Source organism: Anopheles moucheti, chromosome 3, assembly GCF_943734755.1.
Source record: "Anopheles moucheti chromosome 3, idAnoMoucSN_F20_07, whole genome shotgun sequence".
In the NCBI taxonomy this organism is placed as follows: domain Eukaryota; kingdom Metazoa; phylum Arthropoda; class Insecta; order Diptera; family Culicidae; genus Anopheles; species Anopheles moucheti.
The window spans coordinates 12,103,387-12,125,334 of NC_069141.1; the positions used below are offsets into that span (position 1 = coordinate 12,103,387).

Below are 21,948 nucleotides of genomic sequence, written 5' to 3' on the forward strand. Positions count from 1 at the left end.
TTAGACAGTCGTCTAAGTAAATGTCACCGGTCATAAACTCCACGTCGGCTGCCCATACCATCGATCGACTTAAGCCCTGCAACACCGTGGGCCATGACGGTATTCTGGTGACGATCCTCTAAAAGTGCGCTACATCGATAGCTCATGGGTTATCAAAGATTTTCAAAGAATCGTTACGCTCTGACATATTTACAACCTCTTGGAAGAATGGTGGCCTCCTACTACCGTGATATAACCTCTCTATTTACCGTTGCCGAAGCATAAGTCTCTTTTGTATGAGACACTTGGTTTTGTCCGCAAAAGATCAACAACGAAAAATGTAGTCCAATATAAAGGCAATTGTCTTTAAGCCGTAGAAGCTGGCCTGCAGGTAGATATCCTTCGCACGGATATCAAATCCACCTTCGATAGTGTGCCCCACACTATTCTACTCGTCGGTCTATATAGGCTAGGTTTAAGATCATATCACAGCGAATTAAGATTATATAACTTTCCTTACTTTGCTAATGAAAGAACATATTTACGAAGTTGAACATGTTCAGTCCTCGAGCAATAACTGAACTACAAATTGCATGCTGCATGATTTAAGCAAGCTAAAAGATTGCTATGTGGAACTCTCGTGTTTCCAGTATAATAGATTGGGCAATGACTATTATTGGCAGAAAAAAAGATCATGACACTTATACTGCACAAGCAAAGGGTTTTTAGCGAAATTCGAGGAAAGGCTGTCAAATAGATGCTTTCCAAAGACATCCTTCATACGAACATACTCATGAATACACAATGACTAGAATATCAAACAATATCAACGATTCGATGACACGTCAAAGCATAGCAGCCAGGTATTCCACACACGTTGCAGTTGTCTTTCTGCAGTGTTCTAAGTATGGTACAACGATGTTCATCGATCGCACAACTCTGTTACGTGTTGTTCTTCTTCTGATTCAATCAGTGTTGGTACAAGTGTCAGTTTGTTCTTTAGATTCTCTTCCTCAATACAATACAAGCTTCTATGTCAAGGCATTACTCGAGTTTCATCGACAATTGTGTCCTGTTGAACAATTTCCAAACCTCGTAGTGCTACGGCTTAGCAATGAAAGTCTATTCGAAACACTATTTCCCGCCTTCATGAAGGATCAGACGTACACCACAACTATATCCGACCAAGCAAATCTATATTTTATCATAGCTGATAACAGCTACTTTTGCAATTTCATCCCCGTTAGTGATTTAGTGGATTTCGAGGTAAGAACATTTGCACCGATTCGAAAAATCAGCTACAATCGATACACAAAGTATCTGTTCGATTTTTTCAGTATGCACATTATGTACAACACAACATTCGAACGATATTCTTCTACCCGAAATGGAAGTACGAAGAATTTCACAAACATCCGAATTCAACCATTGCAGAAGCTTTCCGGAATGGTTACGAAATGGTGTACGATCTAGACAACACGATCGAAATCTATCACTGGAATCGTTTCTCTAATCAAACGATTACGATCGATCCTCACAACATTATCGTACCGGACGAGATGCGTGACTTGTACGGTTTTGACTTCAATCTATATATAATGGATTACTTGCGCTATTCAATGACATTCGACGAGTACTTCCTAGAGTTAGTCGCCAGGAGGATAAATGCCACTGCTGTTGTGGTGGATTCCTTCAAATATCGTTTAGTATTTGCACCAGTGGTTACCAGGTACATATCGGACCTTTCCCTTACGGTGCTTGGCATTGGAAATATTTTTTGGGCAATAATGGTTCCTCGAGCCAAGCCCAAGTCAATCGTGTCGATACTGATCGATCCTTTCGACATGTACACATGGATCACATACTTAATACTAGTCCTTACAATGGCCATTACTCTCTCATTATTTGGAGAGCTTCTCGGAAGACGCCGTTTCGTGGAGATAGTTCTTGAGCTGTTCATGATTTCCCTCGCTGGTCCGTCAAGAGCATATGGAGGATCGTTTGAGAATCGAACGATCACTGTATTCTGTCTTATGGGAATAGTGCTCGTATCGTCCTACCAATCATTAGTCATCTCCTTCATGTCATTCGCGCGCTATCATCCCGAGATCAACACGCTGGCGGAGATACAGGAACGTTGTTTGTTTAGCGATGACGAAGATGCACAAGAGTTTAATTTCACAACAACTACTGATATTACGAGTGTTAGTCCAGGAGGACTTTGTATTTTTGAAACGGGTCGAGATAACGAAGAACGAACTATGGTGATAAATTCCAAAATTGAGAGTCTTAGGCATACATTTTATATTGAAGATTGGATGCGCTTTAGACAAGAACACTACCGTTACGCTGATACTAAATTTTTTGAATGGCAGCTGGTATACTATGTTTCACCACGTTTACGAGAAGTAATTAGTTTCTACTTTCAATCTATTCGCGAATCAGGTATCTATGATTATTACTACAACAACAAATCAAAACCAATTTGGCACTATAAGCACGACACTTTTGTTGATCGAGTCGTGAAAGTAGGAGATCTTACATTGCTGTGGTATGCTTACGCGTGCGGCAACTTACTGAGTGTTATATGTTTCGTAATGGAAACAGTTATTCATAACGAGGTTGACGGAATATCGAATCCAAAATAAATCGCTGACTCTCTATTGCATCTCCATGCCGTTATATATTTCATTCGATCTTGTACAATAAGCCATTTGTTAAATTCAAACCCACTTTCTTACAATTTTGAACACGGCGTTTAGACAGTCGTCTAAGTACATGCCACCGGTCATAAGCTACACGTCGGCTGTCCATACCATCGAACGACTTAAGCCCTCCAACACCGTGGCCCATGACGGTATTCTGGCGACGATGCTCTAAAAGTGCGCTACATCGATAGTTCATGGGTTATCAAAGATTTTCAAAGTTACGCTCTGACATATTTACAACCTCTTGGAAGAATGGTGGCCTCCTACTACCGTGATATAACCTCTTTATTTACCGTTGCCGAAGCTTAAGTCTCTTTTGTATGAGACACTTGGTTTTGTCCGCAATAGGTCAACAACGAAAAATGTAGTCCAATATAAAGGCAATTGTCTTAAAGCCGTAGAAGCTGGCCTGCAGGTAGATATCCTTCGCATGGATATCAAATCCACCTTCGATAGTGTGCCCCACACTATTTTACTCGTCGGTCTCTATAGGCTAGGTTTAAGATCATATCACAGCGAATTAAGATTATATAACTTTCCTTACTTTGCTAATGAAAGAACATATTTACGAAGTTGAACATTTTCAGTCCTCGAGCAATAACTGAACTACAAATTGCATGCTGCATGATTTAAGCAAGCTAAAAGATTGCTATGTGGAACTCTCGTGTTTCCAGTATAATAGATTGGTCAATGATTATTATTGGCAGAAAAAAAGATCATGACACTTATACTGCACAAGCAAAGGGTTTTTACCGAAATTCGAGGAAAGGCTCGACAGATAGATGCTTTCCAAAGACATCCTTCATACGAATAAACTCATGAATACACAATGACTAGAATATCAAACAATATCAACGATTCGATGACACGTCAAAGCATAGCAGCCAGGTATTCCACACACGTTGCAGTTGTCTTTCTGCAGTGTTCTAAGTATGGTACAACGATGTTCATCGATCGCACAACTCTGTTACGTGTTGCTCTTCTTCTGATTCAATCCGTGTTGGTACAAGTGTCAGTTTGTTCTTTAGAACCTCTTCCTCAATACAATACAAGCTTCTATGTCAAGGCATTACTCGAGTTTCATCGACAATTGTGTCCTGTTGAACAATTTCCAAACCTCGTAGTGCTACGGCTTAGCAATGAAAGTCTATTCGAAACACTATTTCCCGCCTTCATGAAGGATCAGACGTACACCACAACTATATCCGACCAAGCAAGGCTATATTTTAGAATCGCTGATAACAGCTACTTTTGCAATTTCATCCCCGTTAGTAATTTAGTGGATTTCGAGGTAAGAACATTTGCACCGATTCGAAAAAATCACCTAAAGTCGTCACAGAATCTGTTCGATTTTCTTGTTTTCAGGATGCACATTATGTAGGAGACAACATTCGAACGATATTCTTCTACCCGAAATGGAAGTACGAAGAATTTCACGAACATCCGAACGCAACCATTGCCGAAGCTTTCCGGAAAGGTTATGAAGTGGTGTACGATCTAGACAACACGATCGAAATCTATCACTGGAATCGTTTCTCTAATCAAACGATCACGATCGATCCTCACCACATTATCATACCGGACGAGATGCGTGATTTGTACGGTTTTGACTTGAATCTGTATATAATGGATTTCTTGCGCTATTCAATGACATTCGACGAGTACTTCCTAGAGTTAGTCGCCAAGAAGATAAACGCCACTGCTGTTGTAATGGGTCCCTTTGAATTTAGCTTAGGATTTGCACCAGTGGTTACCAGGTATATAACGGACATTTTTCTTACGGTGCTTGGTGTTGGAAACATTTTCGTAGCAGTAGTCGTCCCTCGAGCCAAGCCCAAGTCAATCGTATCGATACTGATCGATCCTTTCGACATGTACACATGGATCACATACTTAATACTAGTCCTTACAATGGCCATTACTCTCTCCTTATTTGGAGAGTTTCTCGGAAGACGCCGTTTCGTGGAGATAGTTCTTGAGCTGTTCATGATTTCCCTCGCTGGTCCGTCAAGAGCATATGGAGGATCGTTTGAGAATCGAATGATCACTGTATTCTGTCTTATGGGAATAGTGCTCGTATCGTCCTACCAATCGCTGGTCATCTCCTTCATGTCTTTCGCGCGCTATCATCCCGAGATCAACACGCTGGCGGAGATACAGGAACGTTGTTTGTTTAGCGATGACGAAGAAGCACAAGAGTTCAATTTCACAACAATTCCTAATGGTACAAGTTTTGGTCCAGGTTATCTGTGTATTTTTGAAACGGGTCGAGATAACGAAGAACGAACTATGGTGATAGCTTCAAAAATTGAGAACCTTAGGCATACATTTTATATCGAAGACTCGATGCGCTTTAAACAAGAACACTACCGTTACGCTGATACTAAATTTTTTGAATGGCAGCTGTTATACTATGTTTCACCACGTTTACGAGAAGTCATTAGTTTCTACTTTCAATCTATTCGCGAATCAGGTATCTATGATTATTACTACAACAACAAATCAAAACCAATTTGGCACTATAAGCACGACACTTTTGTTGATCGAGTCGTGAAAGTAGGAGATCTTACATTGCTGTGGTATGCTTACGCGTGCGGAAACTTACTGAGTGTTGTATCTTTCGTAATGGAAACAGTTATTCATAACGAGGTTGACGGAATATCGAATCCAAAATAAATCGCTGACTCTCTATTGCATCTCCATGCTGTTATGTATTTCATTCGATCTTGTAAAATAAGCCATTGGTAGATTCAAACCCACTTTCTTTACAATTTTGAACACGGCGTTTAGACAGTCGTCTAAGTACATGCCACCGGTCATAAGCTCCACGTCGGCTGTCCATACCATCGATCGACTTAAGCTCTCCAACACCGTGGGCCATGACGGTATTCTGGCGACGATCCTCTAAAAGTGCGCTACATCGATAGTTCATGGGTTATCAAAGATTTTCAAAGTTACGTTCTGACATATTTACAACCTCTTGGAAGAATGGTGGCCTCCTACTACCGTGATATAACCTCTCTATTTACCGTTGCCGAAGCATAAGTCTCTTTTGTATGAGACACTTGGTTTTGTCCGCAAAAGGTCAAGAACGTAAAATGTAGTCCAATATAAAGGAAATTTTCTTAAAGCCGTAGAAGTTGGCCTGCAGGTAGATATACTTCGCACGGCTATCAAATCCACCTTCGATAGTGTGCCCCACACTATTTTACTCGTCGGTCTCTATAGGCTAGGTTTACGATCATATCACAGCATATTAGGAGAATATAACTTTCCTGACACTGCTAACGAAAGAACATATTTACTAAGTCAAACATTTTCAGTCCTCGTTCCGGCACCCGAATCGAGCAATAACTGAACTACAAATTACATGCTGCATCATTTAAACAAGCTAAAAGATTGCTATGTGGAACTCTCGTGTTTGAAGTATAATAAATTGGAAAAAAATGACTATTCGTAGCAGGAAAAAAGATCATAACAATAATACTGCCCAAGCAAAGGGTTTTTACCGAAATTTGAGGAAAGGCTCGACAGATAGATGCTTTCCAAAGACATCCTTCATACGAATAAACTCATGAATACACAATGACTAGAATATCAAACAATATCAACGATTTGATGACACGTCAAAGCATAGCAGCCAGGTATTCCACACACATTGCAGTTGTCTTTCTGCAGTGTTCTAAGTATGATACAACGATGTTTATCGATCGCACAACTCTGTTACGTGTTGTTCTTCTTCTGATTCAATCAGTGTTGGTACAAGTGTCAGTTTGTTCTTTAGAACCTCTTCCTCAATACAATACAAGCTTCTATGTCAAGGCATTACTCGAGTTTCATCGACAATTGTGTCCTGTTGAACAATTTCCAAACCTCGTAGTGCTACGGCTTAGCAATGAAAGTCTATTCGAAACAATATTTCCCGCCTTCATGAAGGATCAGACGTACACAACAACTATATCCGACCAAGCAAATCTATATTTTAGAATCGCTGATAACAGCTACTTTTGCAATTTCATCCCCATTAATAATTTAGTGGATTTCGAGGTAAGAACATTTGCACCGATTCGAAAAATCAGCCACAATCGTCATACAAGGAATCTGTTCGATTTTTTCAGTATGCACATTATGTAGAAGACAACATTCGAACAATATTCTTCTACCCGAAATGGAAGTACGAAGAATTTCACGAACATCCGAACGCAACCATTGCAGAAGCTTTCCGGAATGGTTACGAAGTGGTGTACGATCTAGATAACACGATCGAAATCTATCACTGGAATCGTTTCTCTAATCAAACGATTACGATCGATCCTTACAACATTATCGTACCGGACGAGATGCGTGACTTGTACGGTTTTGACTTGAATCTATATACAATGGATTTCTCGCGCTATTCAATGACATTCGACGAGTACTTCCTACAGTTAGTCGCCAGGAGGATAAATGCCACTGCTGTTGTGGTGGATTCCTTGAAATATCGTTTAGTATTTACACCAATAGTTACCAGGTATATAACGGACATTTCTCTTACGGTGCTTGGTGTTGGAAACATTTTCTTGGCAGTAATCGTCCCTCGAGCCAAGCCCAAGTCAATCGTATCGATACTGATCGATCCTTTCGACATGTACACATGGATCACATACTTAATACTAGTCCTTACAATGGCCATTACTCTCTCCTTATTTGGAGAGTTTCTCGGAAGACGCCGTTTCGTGGAGATAGTTCTTGAGCTGTTCATGATTTCCCTCGCTGGTCCGTCAAGAGCATATGGAGGATCGTTTGAGAATCGAATGATCACTGTATTCTGTCTTATGGGAATAGTGCTCGTATCGTCCTACCAATCGCTAGTCATCTCCTTCATGTCTTTCACGCGCTATCATCCCGAGATCAACACGCTGGCGGAGATACAGGAACGATGTCTGTTTGGTGTAGACGCACAAGAGTTTAATTTCACAACAATTCCTAATGGAACGAGTGTTGGTCCAGGTAGACTATGTATTTTTGAAACGTGTCGCGATAACGAAGTACGAACCATGGTGATAGCTTCAAAAATTGACAATATTAGGCACACATTTTATGTCGAAGACATGATGCGCTTTAGACAAGAACACTACCGTTACGCTGATACTAAATTTTTTGAATGGCAGCTGGTATATTATGTTTCACCACGTTTGCGAGAAGTATTTACGTTCCACTTTCAATCTATTCGCGAATCAGGTATCTATGATCATCACTACAACAACAAATCACAACCAATTTGGCACTATAAGCACGACACTTTTGTTGATCGAGTCGTGAAAGTAGGAGATCTTACATTGCTGTGGTATGCTTACGCGTGCGGAAACTTACTGAGTGTTGTATCTTTCGTAATGGAAACAGTTATTCATAACGAGGTTGACGGAATATCGAATCCAAAATAAATCACTGACTCTCTATTGCATCTCCATGCCGTTATGTATTTCATTCGATCTTGTAAAATAAGCCATTTTTTAATTCAAACCCACTTTCTTACAATTTTGAGCACGGCGTTTAGACAGTCGTCTAAGTACATGCCACCGGTCATAAGCTACACGTCGGCTGTCCATACCATCGATCGACTTAAGCCCTCCAACACCGTGGACCATGACCATGTATTCTGGCGACGATCCTCTAAAAGTGCGTTACATCGATAGCTCATGGGTTATCAAAGATTTTCAAAGAATCGTTACGCTCTGACATATTTACAGCCTCTTGGAAGAATGGAGGCCTCCTACTACCGTGATATAACCTCTCTATTTACCGTTGCCGAAGCATAAGTCTCTTTTGTATGAGACACTTGGTTTTGTCCGCAAAAGGTCAACAACGAAAAATGTAGTCCAATATAAAGGCAATTGTCTTAAAGCCGTAGAAGCTGGTCTGCAGGTAGATATCCTTCGCACGGCTATCAAATCCACCTTTAATAGTGTGCTCCACACTATTTTACTCGTCGGTCTATATAGGCTAGGTTTAAGATCATATCACAGCGAATTAAGATTATATAACTTTCCTTACTTTGCTAATGAAAGAACATATTTACGAAGTTGAACATTTTCAGTCCTCGAGCAATAACTGAACTACAAATAACATGCTGCATGATTTAAGCAAGCTAAAAGATTGCTATGTGGAACTCTCGTGTTTCCAGTATAATAGATTGGTCAATGACTATTATTGGCAGAAAAAAGATCATAACAATAATACTGCCCAAGCAAAGGGTTTTTACCGAAATTTGAGGAAAGGCTCGACAGATAGATGCTTTCCAAAGACATCCTTCATACGAACATACTCATGAATACACAATGACTAGAATATCAAACATTATCAGCGATTTGATACCACGTCAAAGCATAGCAGCCAGGTATTCCACACATATTGCAGTTGTCTTTCTGCAGTGTTCTAAGTATGGTACAACGATGTTCATCGATCGCACAACTCTGTTACGTGTTGTTCTTCTTCTGATTCAATCAGTGTTGGTACAAGTGTCAGTTTGTTCTTTAGAACCTCTTCCTCAATACAATACAAGCTTCTATGTCAAGACATTACTCGAGTTTCATCGACAATTGTGTCCTGTTGAACAATTTCCAAACCTCGCAGTATTGCAACTTAGCAATGAAAGTCTATTCGAAACAATATTTCCCGCCTTCATGAAAGATCAGACGTACACCACAACTATATCCGACCAAGCAAATTTATATTTTAGCATCGCAGGTAACAGCTACTTTTGCAATTTCATCCCCATTAATAATTTAGTGGATTTCGAGGTAAGAACATTTGCACCGATTCGAAAAATCACCTAAAATCGATACACAAAGTATCTGTTCGATTTTTTCAGTATGCACATTATGTAGAACACAACATTCGAACAATATTCTTCTACCCGAAATGGAAGTACGAAGAATTTCACAAACATCCGAACGCAACCATTGCAGAAGCTTTCCGGAAAGGTTACGAAGTGGTGTACGATCTAGACAACACGATCGAAATCTATCACTGGAATCGTTTCTCTAATCAAACGATCACGATCGATCCTTACAACATTATCGTACCGGACGAGATGCGTGATTTGTACGGGTTTGAGTTGGAACTGCATATAATGGATTACTGGCGCTATTCAATGACATTCGACGAGTACTTTCTAGAGTTAGTCGCCAAGAAGATAAACGCCTCTGCTGTCGTGATGGATTCCTTTAAACTTAGGTTAGGCTTCATCCCATTTTTTGGCAGGTATATCAAGGATATGTATGGGACAGTACTGGGTATTGGAACCACATTCTTGGCAGTAAACGTCCCTCGAGCCAAGCCCAAGTCAATCGTGTCGATACTGATCGATCCTTTCGACATGTACACATGGATCACATACTTAATACTAGTCCTTACAATGGCCATTACCCTCGCCTTATTTGGAGAGCTTCTCGGAAGACGCCGTTTCGTGGAGATAGTTCTTGAGCTGTTCATGATTTCCCTTGCTGGACCGTCAAGAGCATATGGAGGATCGTTCGAGAATCGAATGATCACTGTATTCTGTCTTATGGGAATAGTGCTCGTATCGTCCTACCAATCACTAGTCATCTCCTTCATGTCTTTCACGCGCTATCATCCCGAGATCAACACGCTGGCGGAGATACAGGAACGTTGTTTGTTTAGTGATGACAAAGATTCTAAATTTTTTAACTTCTCGACGTATCCTAATGGTTCGAATCCTGGAGCAGGTAAACCATGCGTTTTCGAAATGGGCCGAGATAACGAAGAACGAACCATGGTGTTAAATTCGAAAGTTGAGAATATTAGACATACATTTTATGTCGAAGATTCGATGCGCTTTAGACAAGAACACTACCGTTACGCTGATACTAAATTTTTTGAATGGCATATGTTATACTATATTTCACCACGTTTACGTAAAATGCTTAGGTGTCACATACAAAGAATTTTCGAAGCAGGTATCTATGATCATCACTACAACAACAAATCAAAACCAATTTGGCACTATAAGCACGATACCTTTGTTGATCGAGTCGTGAAAGTAGGAGATCTTACATTGCTGTGGTATGCTTACGCGTGCGGAAACTTACTGAGTGTTGTATGTTTCGTAATGGAAACAGTTATTCATAACGAGGTTGACGGAATATCGAATCCAAAATAAATAGCTGACTCTCTATTGCATCTCCATGCTGTCTTTGATCGTTACTATACCAACAAATCGCAACCCGATTGGATATATAAGCCGTACAGCTTTATTGAACATGTGGTAAACGTACGAGATAAACGTTTTAAACCGAGATGGGATACATGTTCAAGTGAACAATTGTTAAACGCAGTTTTTCCCCAACACCATTTTACAACGCGGTATCCAGTAATTGCGCAGCTATTGCGCCGATTGACATGAATTTGTTTTGTTTCTCAATATATATAAATTTCCAAAATTTAAATAGATTTTGACGAAACGTCGGGGGGCATTGCAAACGTTGAATTTACTCCCAAGCACTCCCAAGAAAGGGAACACATTCAACACCGTGACAGAATCGGGCAAGGTGTTTTCCATGGAATATCCCAAGAGTTCGAGTTTTTCTGTGTGAATTCTTTTGAGCTCCGCCTAATGAAAATAATAAAACAATCCTATTGAAGAAACCATAATCTAAATTTACAGCATAGTGATTGGGAAAACTGAACTTCATCCCAATTTCAAATGGATCCTACCTTCGATAAAGGCAAAGTTATTTCAAAACATCCATTAACTATTATAGTGAGAGCACTCTAATTTACAGACACAATTTAATATGTAGCGAGTAATCAAACTATAAAGCTACCTGCTACCAACAGCCAAGCGCCTCTTTGAAACTCATTAAAAATTAATAATTTCTGACACAACGTGACATAACCGATGAAAATTGACGAAAGTCCTGTCATTAAGCTCTACAACCATCATTCTTGTACATTCGTCCTTCTTCAGTGCACCTAGTATGGTACAACAATGTTCAGTGACCGCACGTCTCTGTTGGGTGTTGTTTTTCTTCTGATTCAATCAGTGTTGGTACAAGTGTCAATGTGTTCTTTAGATCCCCTTCCTCAGTACAACACAAGCTTCTACGTGGAGACATTCTTCGACCTTCATCGACAATTGTGTCCTGTTGAACAATTTCCAAACCTCGTAGTGTTGCGGCTTAGCAATGAAAGTCTATTCGAAACAATATTTCCCGCCTTCATGAGTGATCCGTCTTACACTAAAACTATGTCAGATCAAGCAGTACAATATTATGAACATGCAAGCAACGAAAATGAATGTAACTTCATTCCCTTTAGTAACTTAATGGAATTCGAGGTAAATATATTCACTTATTGCAGCTGAAAAATTGCTAACCAAGACTTTTCTTGTTTTCAGTATGCACATTATGTAGAAGAGAGCATTCGAACGATATTCTTCTACCCGAAATGGAAGTACGAAGAATTTCACAAACATCCGAATTCAACCATTGCAGAAGCTTTCCGGAAAGGTTACGAAGTGGTGTACGATCTAGACAACACGATCGAAATCTATCACTGGAATCGTTTCTCTAATCAAACGATTACGATCGATCCTCACAACATTATCGTACCGGACGAGATACGCGATTTGCACGGTTTTGAGTTAGAATTTTTTACGATGTATTTCTCGCGCAGTTCAATGACATTCGACGAGTACTTTATTGAGCAGATCTGCAGCAAGATAAACGCCACTGCTGTCATGACGAATCAAAACTCAAAACGATTAGCAATCGGTCTACTGGTAGGAATAAGAAATGCGTACGTTCCTTTTATGATACCTGCTGCAGGAACTTCATTTTTAGCAATAATAGTCCCTCGAGGCAAGCCCAAGTCAATCGTGTCGATACTGATCGATCCTTTCGACATGTACACATGGATCACATACTTAATACTAGTCCTTACAATGGCGACTACCCTCGCCTTGTTTGGAGAGCTTCTCGGAAGACGCAGTTTCTATGAGATAGTCCTTGAATTGATCATGATATCCCTCGCTGGCCCGTCAAGAGCATATGGAGGATCGTTTGAGAATCGGATCATCACTGTATTCTGTCTTATGGGAATAGTGTTCGTATCGTCCTACCAATCACTGATCATCTCCTTCATGTCATTCGCGCGCTATCATCCCGAGATCAACACGCTGGAGGAGATACAAGAACGGTGCATTTTTAAGGAAGGGGAGGACGCACAATTTTTCAATTTTAAGACAGTAAGTTCTAACACTCGTATTGGTTTGGGTAAGGCTTGTTTATTTGAATATGGAAGAGATAGCGAACAACGAAGCATGATGATATCATCATACATAGACCATGAAATGCATACATATTACGGCGACGACTTCTTACGTTACAGGCATGAAAACTATCGTTACGCGGATACGAAATTTTTCGAGTACCAAGTATGTTATCTTATGCTTGCCGAGCTTAGGCCAACATTTAAGTTCTACATTGATGCAATTTTCGAATCAGGCATCTATGAGTATTACTACAACAACAAATCACATCCCGACTGGCACTATAATCAAGACACCTTTGTTGATCGGGTTGTCACTGTAGAAGATCTTACATTGCTGTGGTATGCTTATGCGTGTGGCACCTTACTGAGTGTAGTTTGCTTTGTGTTAGAAACAGTTATTCATAACGAGTTTCGAAACTCCAAATAATCAAAATTGTGTGTATTCAGATGTCAGTTCCCATGAACATTTATTACAAAGTAATCGTCAAAGTATGGGTTGCGTACCAGGGGCGATTCTTTAGCACTGTGTTGTAGTTCTTTGTGGAAAATGATCCATCCCATGCAAAGCTGGCTAAAATGTTATCACAAACTGCGTTAGAACTATATTGCAAATTTATTATATAGAATTACTGTAGTAATAGAAAGAAAATAGATAAATGAACTAATGATTCGAAAACTGGGGAAGATTTGTCTTACTGGTAGCATTTGAAACATTAAAGATAGACGGACACGTCATAGACAGACAGAGATTAAAGGTCTTGACATGAAAATACACCGTTTACGGTTAGTATTGAAGTTTGGTTTGTAGTTGAAAAAGCAGGTTTCACCACATTTTATACGAATTTGATCCTGTTTGTATCTCAAAATATTTGGAAAAATGCTTTTTTTTCGTATACCAGTTCGTATGGTCGCTATTGAATTTTAAATTGTCTATTGAAGATATTGAATTGCATGTACCCGTTACAACACTCGTTGAAACATTCATATTTAATAAATCATATACTTGTTTCTTTTTTGTTCGACTTTTGAATAATTTGTAGTCTTGTAATATTTATACATTAAACAGACAATCCTGATATCGACCATTAATTCAAATTAATTTTAACTGAAATGCGTTAGATTATCAGTGATGTGATCACTAAAACCTAAGGTAACAATGTCAATGCCTGTAATTCTGCAGTTTGTGTTGGACAGTACGAACATGTTGAAAAGGCGAGCATCTCTTTTCGGTGTTGTTCTTCTACTGCTTCCATCAGTGTCAGTATGTTTTTTAGATCCTCTACCTCAATACAATTCAAGCTTCTACGTCGAGACATTGCTGGAGATTCAACGACAATTGTGTCCTGTTAAACAATTTCGAAATCTCATAGTGTTACGGTTTAGCAATGAGAGCATTTTTGAATCAATATTTCCGGTCTTCATGAGCGATCCAACGTACACCAAAATTATTACCGACATAACCACTCTATATTTCGCGTTTGCTGATAACTGCTATCTTTGTAACATAATCCCCGTTAGTAATTTAATAGAATTCGAGGTAAGATGTACATAAGTGTTTTTTCACCATTGAAGGAAAACAACGATAACCGCTGTTACCGTACATTAACGATTATTACGATAAGCCAATAACCGTACATCACTTGTGTATATTTTTTTCTTCAGGGTGCACATCAAGTAGTAGAGAGCATTCGAACGATATTCTTCTACCCGAAATGGAAGTACGAAGAATTTCACAAACATCCGAACGCAACCATTGCAGAAGCTTTCCGGAAAGGTTACGAAGTGGTGTACGATCTAGACAACACGATCGAAATCTATCACTGGAATCGTTTCTCTAATCAAACGATTACGATCGATCCTCACAACATTATCGTACCGGACGAGATACGTGATTTGCACGGCTTCGAGTTAGAGCTGTATCAAATGGAACACCATACCAAAGTAATGACCTTTGATGCTTACCTTTTAGAGCAGCTTCGTAGCAAGATAAACGCCACCGCTGTCGTGACGGATCATTTGTCAGAACATGTAGCGATGATACCACTAATAGGCATGCATGGCATCTACTTAAAGGGGTTAGTACTTGGCGTTGGAAACATTTTCATGGCAGTAAACGTACCTCGAGCCAAGCCCAAGTCAATCGTGTCGATACTGATCGATCCTTTCGACATGTACACATGGATCGCATACTTAATACTAATCCTTACAATGGCCATTACTCTCTCCTTATTTGGAGAGCTTCTCGGAAGACGCCGTTTCGTGGAGATAGTTCTTGAGCTGTTCATGATTTCTCTCGCTGGTCCGTCAAGAGCATATGGAGGATCGTTTGAGAATCGAATGATCACTGTATTCTGTCTTATGGGAATAGTGCTCGTATCGTCCTACCAATCGCTGGTCATCTCCTTCATGTCTTTCGCGCGCTATCATCCCGAGATCAACACGCTGGCGGAGATACAAGAGCTTTGTCTCTTTAAGGATGATAAGGACGCACGATTTTTCAACTTTAAGACATATCCTAATGGCACCTTTCCTGGCAGTGGAAACGTATGTTCATTTGAAATGGGCAGAGATAGCGAACAACGTTCCATAATGATAGCTTCAAATGTTATCACAGACAGACGCTTGTTTTATGTTGAAGACTACATACGTTACAGAGTCCAACATTTTCGCTACGCTGATACTAAATTTTTCGAGTACCAGTTATGCTATATTATCAATCCGCATCTACGAAAGTTATTTAAATTCTACATTCAGGCTATATTCGAATCAGGAATCTATGATCATCACTACAGCAACAAATCGCTACCCAGTTTGTTTATGAATGAAAAGCACGATACTTTTGTTGATCGAGTCGTGAAAGTAGGAGATCTTACATTGCTGTGGTATGCTTACGCGTGCGGAAACTTACTGAGTGTAGTACTTTTCTTAATTGAAATAGTTATTTATAATAAACTTGCGGGATAATTGATTTGAAAATCCATCAACGGTTTACGAACTGTACCCTGATTGGCTAGTATGTATTTCATTCATGTTTATAAAATCATATATGATATAGCGGTGATATGATGGTAGTGGCGCCGACCGGACACGAATGAACCGAACCAAAATTCCAGGCGGGACCAATCCCCCGTAACAAGGACTGACTATACGGCTAAGTGATAAAATAAGACTAGGAACCCAGAATCAGTAGGCAGGATCTAGTAGGTCGTTACGCCAAGAAAGAGAGAGATAAACATTCTTTTACAAAAGGTACACATTTGAAGAGAACTTAAAAAGTTGATTCATATTATAAAGTTATAACAAACACCAAGCATCTTTTAACAATGTAGACTACAATTTTTAAGCACAATAAATAATAAAAAAATAACATTTTGAACTAGAGTAAGTGTACCAATATCCGTGAAGGCTCCACACAATTTTAATGATCTTCCTATTATTTATGGCCTTAAGAAAAGATGACTTTCCTTAAGTAATCTAAAGAAATTTTGCCTCATGTTGCAACCTGTTTAAAACAGTTGAATATTTAAATTGAATTGAATTGTACCAGTTCAGAGAACATTTCGTAGAACTAGAAATATCTTTGTGGCGTTTAGTTTGTCATAGAGATGATGATTTATTTCGTTACCACCACTATTGGTACACTTACCCAACTGATGCATTAGTTAATTGGCACTTAAAGCAATCCCATGAATAAGTAAACGTATTAATGCTATAGACTATCAACAAATACGGTGAAGAATAAGAAATGTCGATAGAAGCTTTGTGTTCTGCATCCAGTGACACTGTACTGTTGGTACTTCTGCAGTTTGCATATGCGAGCAAAACAATGTTCGAAGGTCGTGCAGCTCTGTTCAGTGTTGTTGTTCTGCAATCAGTGTTGGTACGAGTGTCAGTTTGTTCTTTGCATCCTATTTTTCAATTCAATACAAGTTTCTATGTTAAGGCATTGCTCGAGCTTCATCGGCAACTGTGTCCAGTACAGCAGTTTCCAAATCTCGTAGTACTACAGCTTAGTGATGAAAGTGTTTTTGAAACTATTTTACCCGCGATCATGAGCGATCTGACCTACACAAAGACGATTATCGACCAGCCTGATCTTTTCTTGATGGATGATGAATTTTTCTACAGCTGCAACTTTGTCCCCGTCGGTAGTTCGGAGCATTGGAGTGTAAGATCGTTTACAAAGCACTTGCCTGCTGTATGGTGTATCACATCCTCGTTACAGATATATAATGGTCTACGATTCAGCACCAGTTCCATTTTCTTTTACCCGGATTGGATATCCGAAGGATTGCAACATCCTAACGCCACTTACTACCCTAGGTATCAACGGAAAGGCTACGAAGTGATATACGACCACAACAACACGATGGAAATTACACACTGGAATTTCTTATCGAATCAAACAACGACACTCGATCCTCACAGCATCGCCGTGCCAAATGATTTGCGGGACCTGTTTGGCTATGAGTTGGTCATGTTATCGTGGGACACTGACATTGAGGTTCTGACCTTTGATGGTTACTTCTTGGAATTGATCGCGAGCAGGAGAAATGCCACTGCAAGCCAGCAAAATGAGTTCACTGATCGCATATCGATATTCATTGTCCGAAATGCTAAGGATATGGAAGGATATGCAAGGAGAAATATTATTCCAGGTCCAGGGATCACTTACGTGGCAATTATTACCCAGCGTCCCAAGCCCAAATCTATCATCTCCATTCTCGTGGACCCGTTCGACGCGTACACATGGTCTACATATGTTGTGCTGGTGCTCACAGTTGCAACAAGTATTGCATTGTTTGGAGAGCTTCTCGGGCGAAACCATTTGGTGGAGATAGTGCTTGAACTGATCATGATTTCTCTGGCCGGTCCTTCCCGAACTTATGGTGGACCGTTCGAGAATCGGGTCATCACCATGTTCTGTCTAATGGGAATAGTGCTCGTATCGTCCTACCAATCACTAGTCATCTCCTTCATGTCGTTCGTGCGTTATCATCCCGCGATCAACACGCTGGCAGATGTTGAGCAGCGTTGTATTTTTAGTGATACTGAAGCAGCACATGATCTTAACCTAACAACGTATACGTTGAATCAGTTTCCATCGGTAGAGCAAACATGCTACATTGATTATGTGCGCGACAACGAACAGCTTAGTATAGCAATTTACGAAAAGTATATCAACGATGCAGAGCGTGTGCGTGATAGAATCGAAAACATGCGCCATGCCAAGGTAAAGTTGTACGAATATCCACTATTTTATCTACTAACATTCAATTGCCGTGGGTTTCGGAAGTTTGTTAAATTCTATGCGCAAGCCATCATTGAGTCCGGTATTTACGAGTTCTATTATCGAAACAAGTCGCACACCAAGTGGCACTATGCGCAAGAAACGTTCATTAATCGTACCGTGCGGCTGACGGATTTGTCGTTGCTGTGGTATGCGTACGTTTTGGGAAGCACCATGAGTTTGCTGTGTTTCCTGGCGGAGAACATGTTTCTTCAATTATCGCGCAGGTTTCATCTACGAGAGATGGAGAGATCTAAAGTTCGGCTTGTATAGGGGTAAAAGTCTTGTCGGGTCTTTAACGCAAGCCTGCCGTAGGCTCACCGTTACGGGCAACCAGTTCGCAAAAGTGCAGCGAAAGATTAATCAATAAAGAAATGTACCTCATGAGTAATAAATCACATAATGAATATATCATTCCACGCTGTTGTCTAAAATGAAACATTAATTAAAAGCTTGGAGGTGTATACGATTTACCATTGAGTCGACTAATTTAATTTGCGTTAGTTTCACTCGAATGCTTACCATTGCAAGGCGTCCACGGGGTCGGCGATGGCGGTGGCTCGGTTGGCGTCGAAAGCGCCAACCGACCGAAACCACCGATGAAAATTATTTTAAGAGCACTGTGGGAGAATTCCAGGCCAACGCGAACAACCACAAAGCTGTTTGCATTAAAGATTTACATAATGAAATCAGCGTAATAAATGCTGTTACTTACCCCTGTGACTGTGGCCGTGGCGCAAACGAAACGCGCAAACGGTTGGTTGAAATGAGGACAAAATTTCGCCAATGGAAGCACACGGCGCCGCATCGACACTATTGAGTTTGGAAAACTGCAAAACGCTACCCCCGACAGTGCCGAATGCTGGGTGCTTGAGATTGGACCCCGCGGTTGCGCGGCAAAGTGGGCAGAGCGGTTCGCGGCTCGCATTAGTTCGTACTCGCGGATGGCAAATCGGATTCATGAACTTACAGCAGTGGAAGAATGCGCCCTTTCGTACCAAAACCCACCGTTCTGCCATACAAAAGTCATTTAGCAAGAGTGTGCAAGATTTGCGTAGCGGCTGTCGGTTTCCGCTTTTAATAACTTGTCTAGAATATCATCCGTGGCGTGGAAATGGGCACACTGTGCGCGCCGAGCCGCGATATGTTTCCCTATTTAAATCAAGTTTCTTCTATCACGCCAATTACTCTAATGAATTTGTCACATTTTCTTGCCGGGTGGATTCTACTACAAACAGAAACGGGGCGGGCGAACACACTGCTTCGCGGATGTGGGCCCCAGCACGTCCTGCGTTACTACTACGGCTGCTCCTTTAGCCTCCGATTCGAAACCGTGGCGCCCGCGTACCTGTGGAATTTGTTGCGTCAACAGAGCCGACAGAAGCCCACCCTGGCGCCCCTCCTTTGCCGTACTGGTGCTGCCGCTTTAGCCACGTTCTATTCTCGGTAGGTACGCCACTCAATCCGCGCCGGCAAAAGTGTCCTACGCTTTGGGGCTCCTCGGGTAAAAAGCAGTCGCTTGGCAGTAAAGCCGCTGGATGGGGGCTCGGGTTCTGATTCGTACGCCGTTTTTCCTTTGAAGCTTAGGAGCCGGTTGGCAAAGACGGCACGGTTGGCAGGCATGACATTCTTTACCGGGGCCGCCGTTTTCGGAATATGTCGAAAACATGTACACTACTCGTGCAGTCGCGTATCTGCAAACGGGAGACTCTTTTCACTTTCCTTCGCCACACAGCTCCCTCTACCCCACTCTCCCATTACTGCGACGTCTTTTCACGTGCGTTGATAAAACAGTTTGTGTGCGTACGGCGCCTACTATGAGTTTGTGTGTGAAAAAAAGGGAACAACGTGTACGTGAGGCAAGCAGACGAGCAAGCAAGCAACAGCCGTAAAGGGAGCGCAAACCCCACACGCGGGTGTACCTGGCAAACGGGGAGCTCAGCTCAGACCAGCTTTAAATGAATTAAATTTGTTTAAAGCTTTGCGGGTATTAACCATGCCTTTTTCGGCTTTTCGCTAAACCTGTCGGCATTTGTGACGCTCACTGAGCAAATGAATGGCAAACATACTACATTAACGCACTGTTTCAAACCGTGCGACTACCTTTCCTACTGTTGACATCCACATTTACACGCCCCCTTCTCCCACCGGCGTATGCGTGCTCTAGATGTGGTAGGTGTTTAAGTGGAAATTATTTGATTACGTAGCACTGCATATTTTTTGTATTTAATCTGTTCGCGGGCTCGTTTACCTTCGCCTCCCTAGCATGCCATATCCACTTTATCTTAGACACGATAGCACTGCTGTTGGGTGTTCTTATGCGCTGTCTAATCGTTATGTTTGTTGATTATCGTTTTATTAGTTTCGAACGAGAATTTATGCTGTAGGAACGTTATTTTTGAAATAGTTTTAAATAATAGTAGAAAGCAATTAGTGCCAACCAAATGGCCTGCTACAACTCGAAATGTGATCTGCCACGCTGCCTGCGTTTACAATTAAAGTAATGATCAAGTACTAATAATTCCGTTGCATGTTATATCACAAATGAATTGATTTCTGCAACATTTCATATGATCTATTATTTATCAGCCCGGTTGAAGTGAAATGAAACACAACCGTTTGATGTATCTAATGGCAGTACCAATAGCGCCCCATAACCACCCGGCCAACAGGTTGCGTACGGTTGGAACGATGCAGAATGGAAACCGACCGAAACGGAGCGGAAAGTGACCGGGCTATACGAAACGGAATCACCGCACGGGTATGCAGGCAAACTCGCACCCCAAAACCATCGTCAATTGTGTGCTAATGAAACAAGCGGAACCGGAAGCATAAGCATTGATAGATGATGAATCAGTGCCGGCCACTGTCTGAAGGGAATGAACAATCGACTGCAGCTACGTTATGTTACAAAGCTTCGCCTTCTTCGGCGCTTTGATTATACATCCCGAGACCAGATGAATGACTTCCTGTACTGTCATGAGCAGCTCCGTTCAGGAAGTGACTATGAAAGCTAGATTTGGCTGCCGACCGACCCGTCGTCCGGTAGATAACCGGTACATGATACAGAGGAGAAACTCATTAGCCTTTTGTTTGGCAGAGCGTTCAGCTGGTACTATTCGTGTGCGGGTGCTTAATAGGAATCGTTTCCGACCCAATCTTCTCCAGTTGGGTAGTGGAAAGAACACAGTTTGCTAATGTTATTACCGTTTATTGTCTAAATATTGTCGATATTTGCAAGCGACAACACTTATTGGAAAGGTTTATTATTGAAGAATAGATGTTCGGATAGTTCTCCTAACATTGCATCTGTTAAATTACGTTCATGGAACTCGTCAACTATTTGGAAGGTTTAACCATCCTCACAAGGCCACCTAACATGCATAGGTATTTTCAGATTATTCAGTGTACATGAATGATGAAAGACGGGAACGATCACAGCCCTACATGCCGTCTACAAGAACTCCTTCACAGCGATCCTTACTAGGGACTTGCAAACTTCCAAGTTAGAATTGTTGGAAGTTACTCCAGGACCGAACAAATCTCTCAGTGGCAGATCTTTCAGCAATCCTTCATTATGTGAGCACCAGATCATCAAGCACTACCTATTCATCGACTTCAAGGTGGTCTACTATGCGATAGATTGGATTGAGCTACGGAACATCGTGCAGCAGCAAGGATTTTCTTGGTATTTTGTTG

General features: G+C 41.0%; 7 protein-coding genes across 7 annotated transcripts; all 7 read left to right on the forward strand.

The window, feature by feature from the left end:
• The first annotated feature begins 1,128 nt into the window (after positions 1–1,128).
• LOC128300305 (uncharacterized) lies at positions 1,129–2,627 on the forward strand. Its single transcript, XM_053036322.1, has 2 exons — positions 1,129–1,245; positions 1,317–2,627. The coding sequence occupies exons 1-2, from the start codon at positions 1,129–1,131 to the stop codon at positions 2,625–2,627; spliced, it is 1,428 nt and encodes a 475-aa protein (XP_052892282.1).
• A 1,234-nt stretch (positions 2,628–3,861) lies between these two features.
• Positions 3,862–5,363, forward strand: LOC128300338 (uncharacterized). The gene is made up of 2 exons (XM_053036356.1): positions 3,862–3,978; positions 4,053–5,363. Exons 1-2 carry the CDS (start codon positions 3,862–3,864, stop codon positions 5,361–5,363), a joined length of 1,428 nt encoding a protein of 475 aa, XP_052892316.1.
• Positions 5,364–6,617: 1,254 nt separating this feature from the next.
• On the forward strand, positions 6,618–8,110 carry LOC128300346 (uncharacterized). Its single transcript, XM_053036369.1, has 2 exons — positions 6,618–6,734; positions 6,806–8,110. The coding sequence occupies exons 1-2, from the start codon at positions 6,618–6,620 to the stop codon at positions 8,108–8,110; spliced, it is 1,422 nt and encodes a 473-aa protein (XP_052892329.1).
• A 1,239-nt stretch (positions 8,111–9,349) lies between these two features.
• LOC128300352 (uncharacterized) lies at positions 9,350–10,848 on the forward strand. The gene is made up of 2 exons (XM_053036376.1): positions 9,350–9,466; positions 9,538–10,848. The coding sequence occupies exons 1-2, from the start codon at positions 9,350–9,352 to the stop codon at positions 10,846–10,848; spliced, it is 1,428 nt and encodes a 475-aa protein (XP_052892336.1).
• A 1,164-nt stretch (positions 10,849–12,012) lies between these two features.
• On the forward strand, positions 12,013–13,386 carry LOC128300359 (uncharacterized). The gene is made up of 2 exons (XM_053036387.1): positions 12,013–12,024; positions 12,085–13,386. Exons 1-2 carry the CDS (start codon positions 12,013–12,015, stop codon positions 13,384–13,386), a joined length of 1,314 nt encoding a protein of 437 aa, XP_052892347.1.
• A 729-nt stretch (positions 13,387–14,115) lies between these two features.
• On the forward strand, positions 14,116–15,923 carry LOC128300367 (uncharacterized). Its single transcript, XM_053036395.1, has 2 exons — positions 14,116–14,127; positions 14,622–15,923. Exons 1-2 carry the CDS (start codon positions 14,116–14,118, stop codon positions 15,921–15,923), a joined length of 1,314 nt encoding a protein of 437 aa, XP_052892355.1.
• A 1,087-nt stretch (positions 15,924–17,010) lies between these two features.
• On the forward strand, positions 17,011–18,522 carry LOC128300375 (uncharacterized). Its single transcript, XM_053036402.1, has 2 exons — positions 17,011–17,127; positions 17,185–18,522. Exons 1-2 carry the CDS (start codon positions 17,011–17,013, stop codon positions 18,520–18,522), a joined length of 1,455 nt encoding a protein of 484 aa, XP_052892362.1.
• Positions 18,523–21,948: the final 3,426 nt, after the last annotated feature.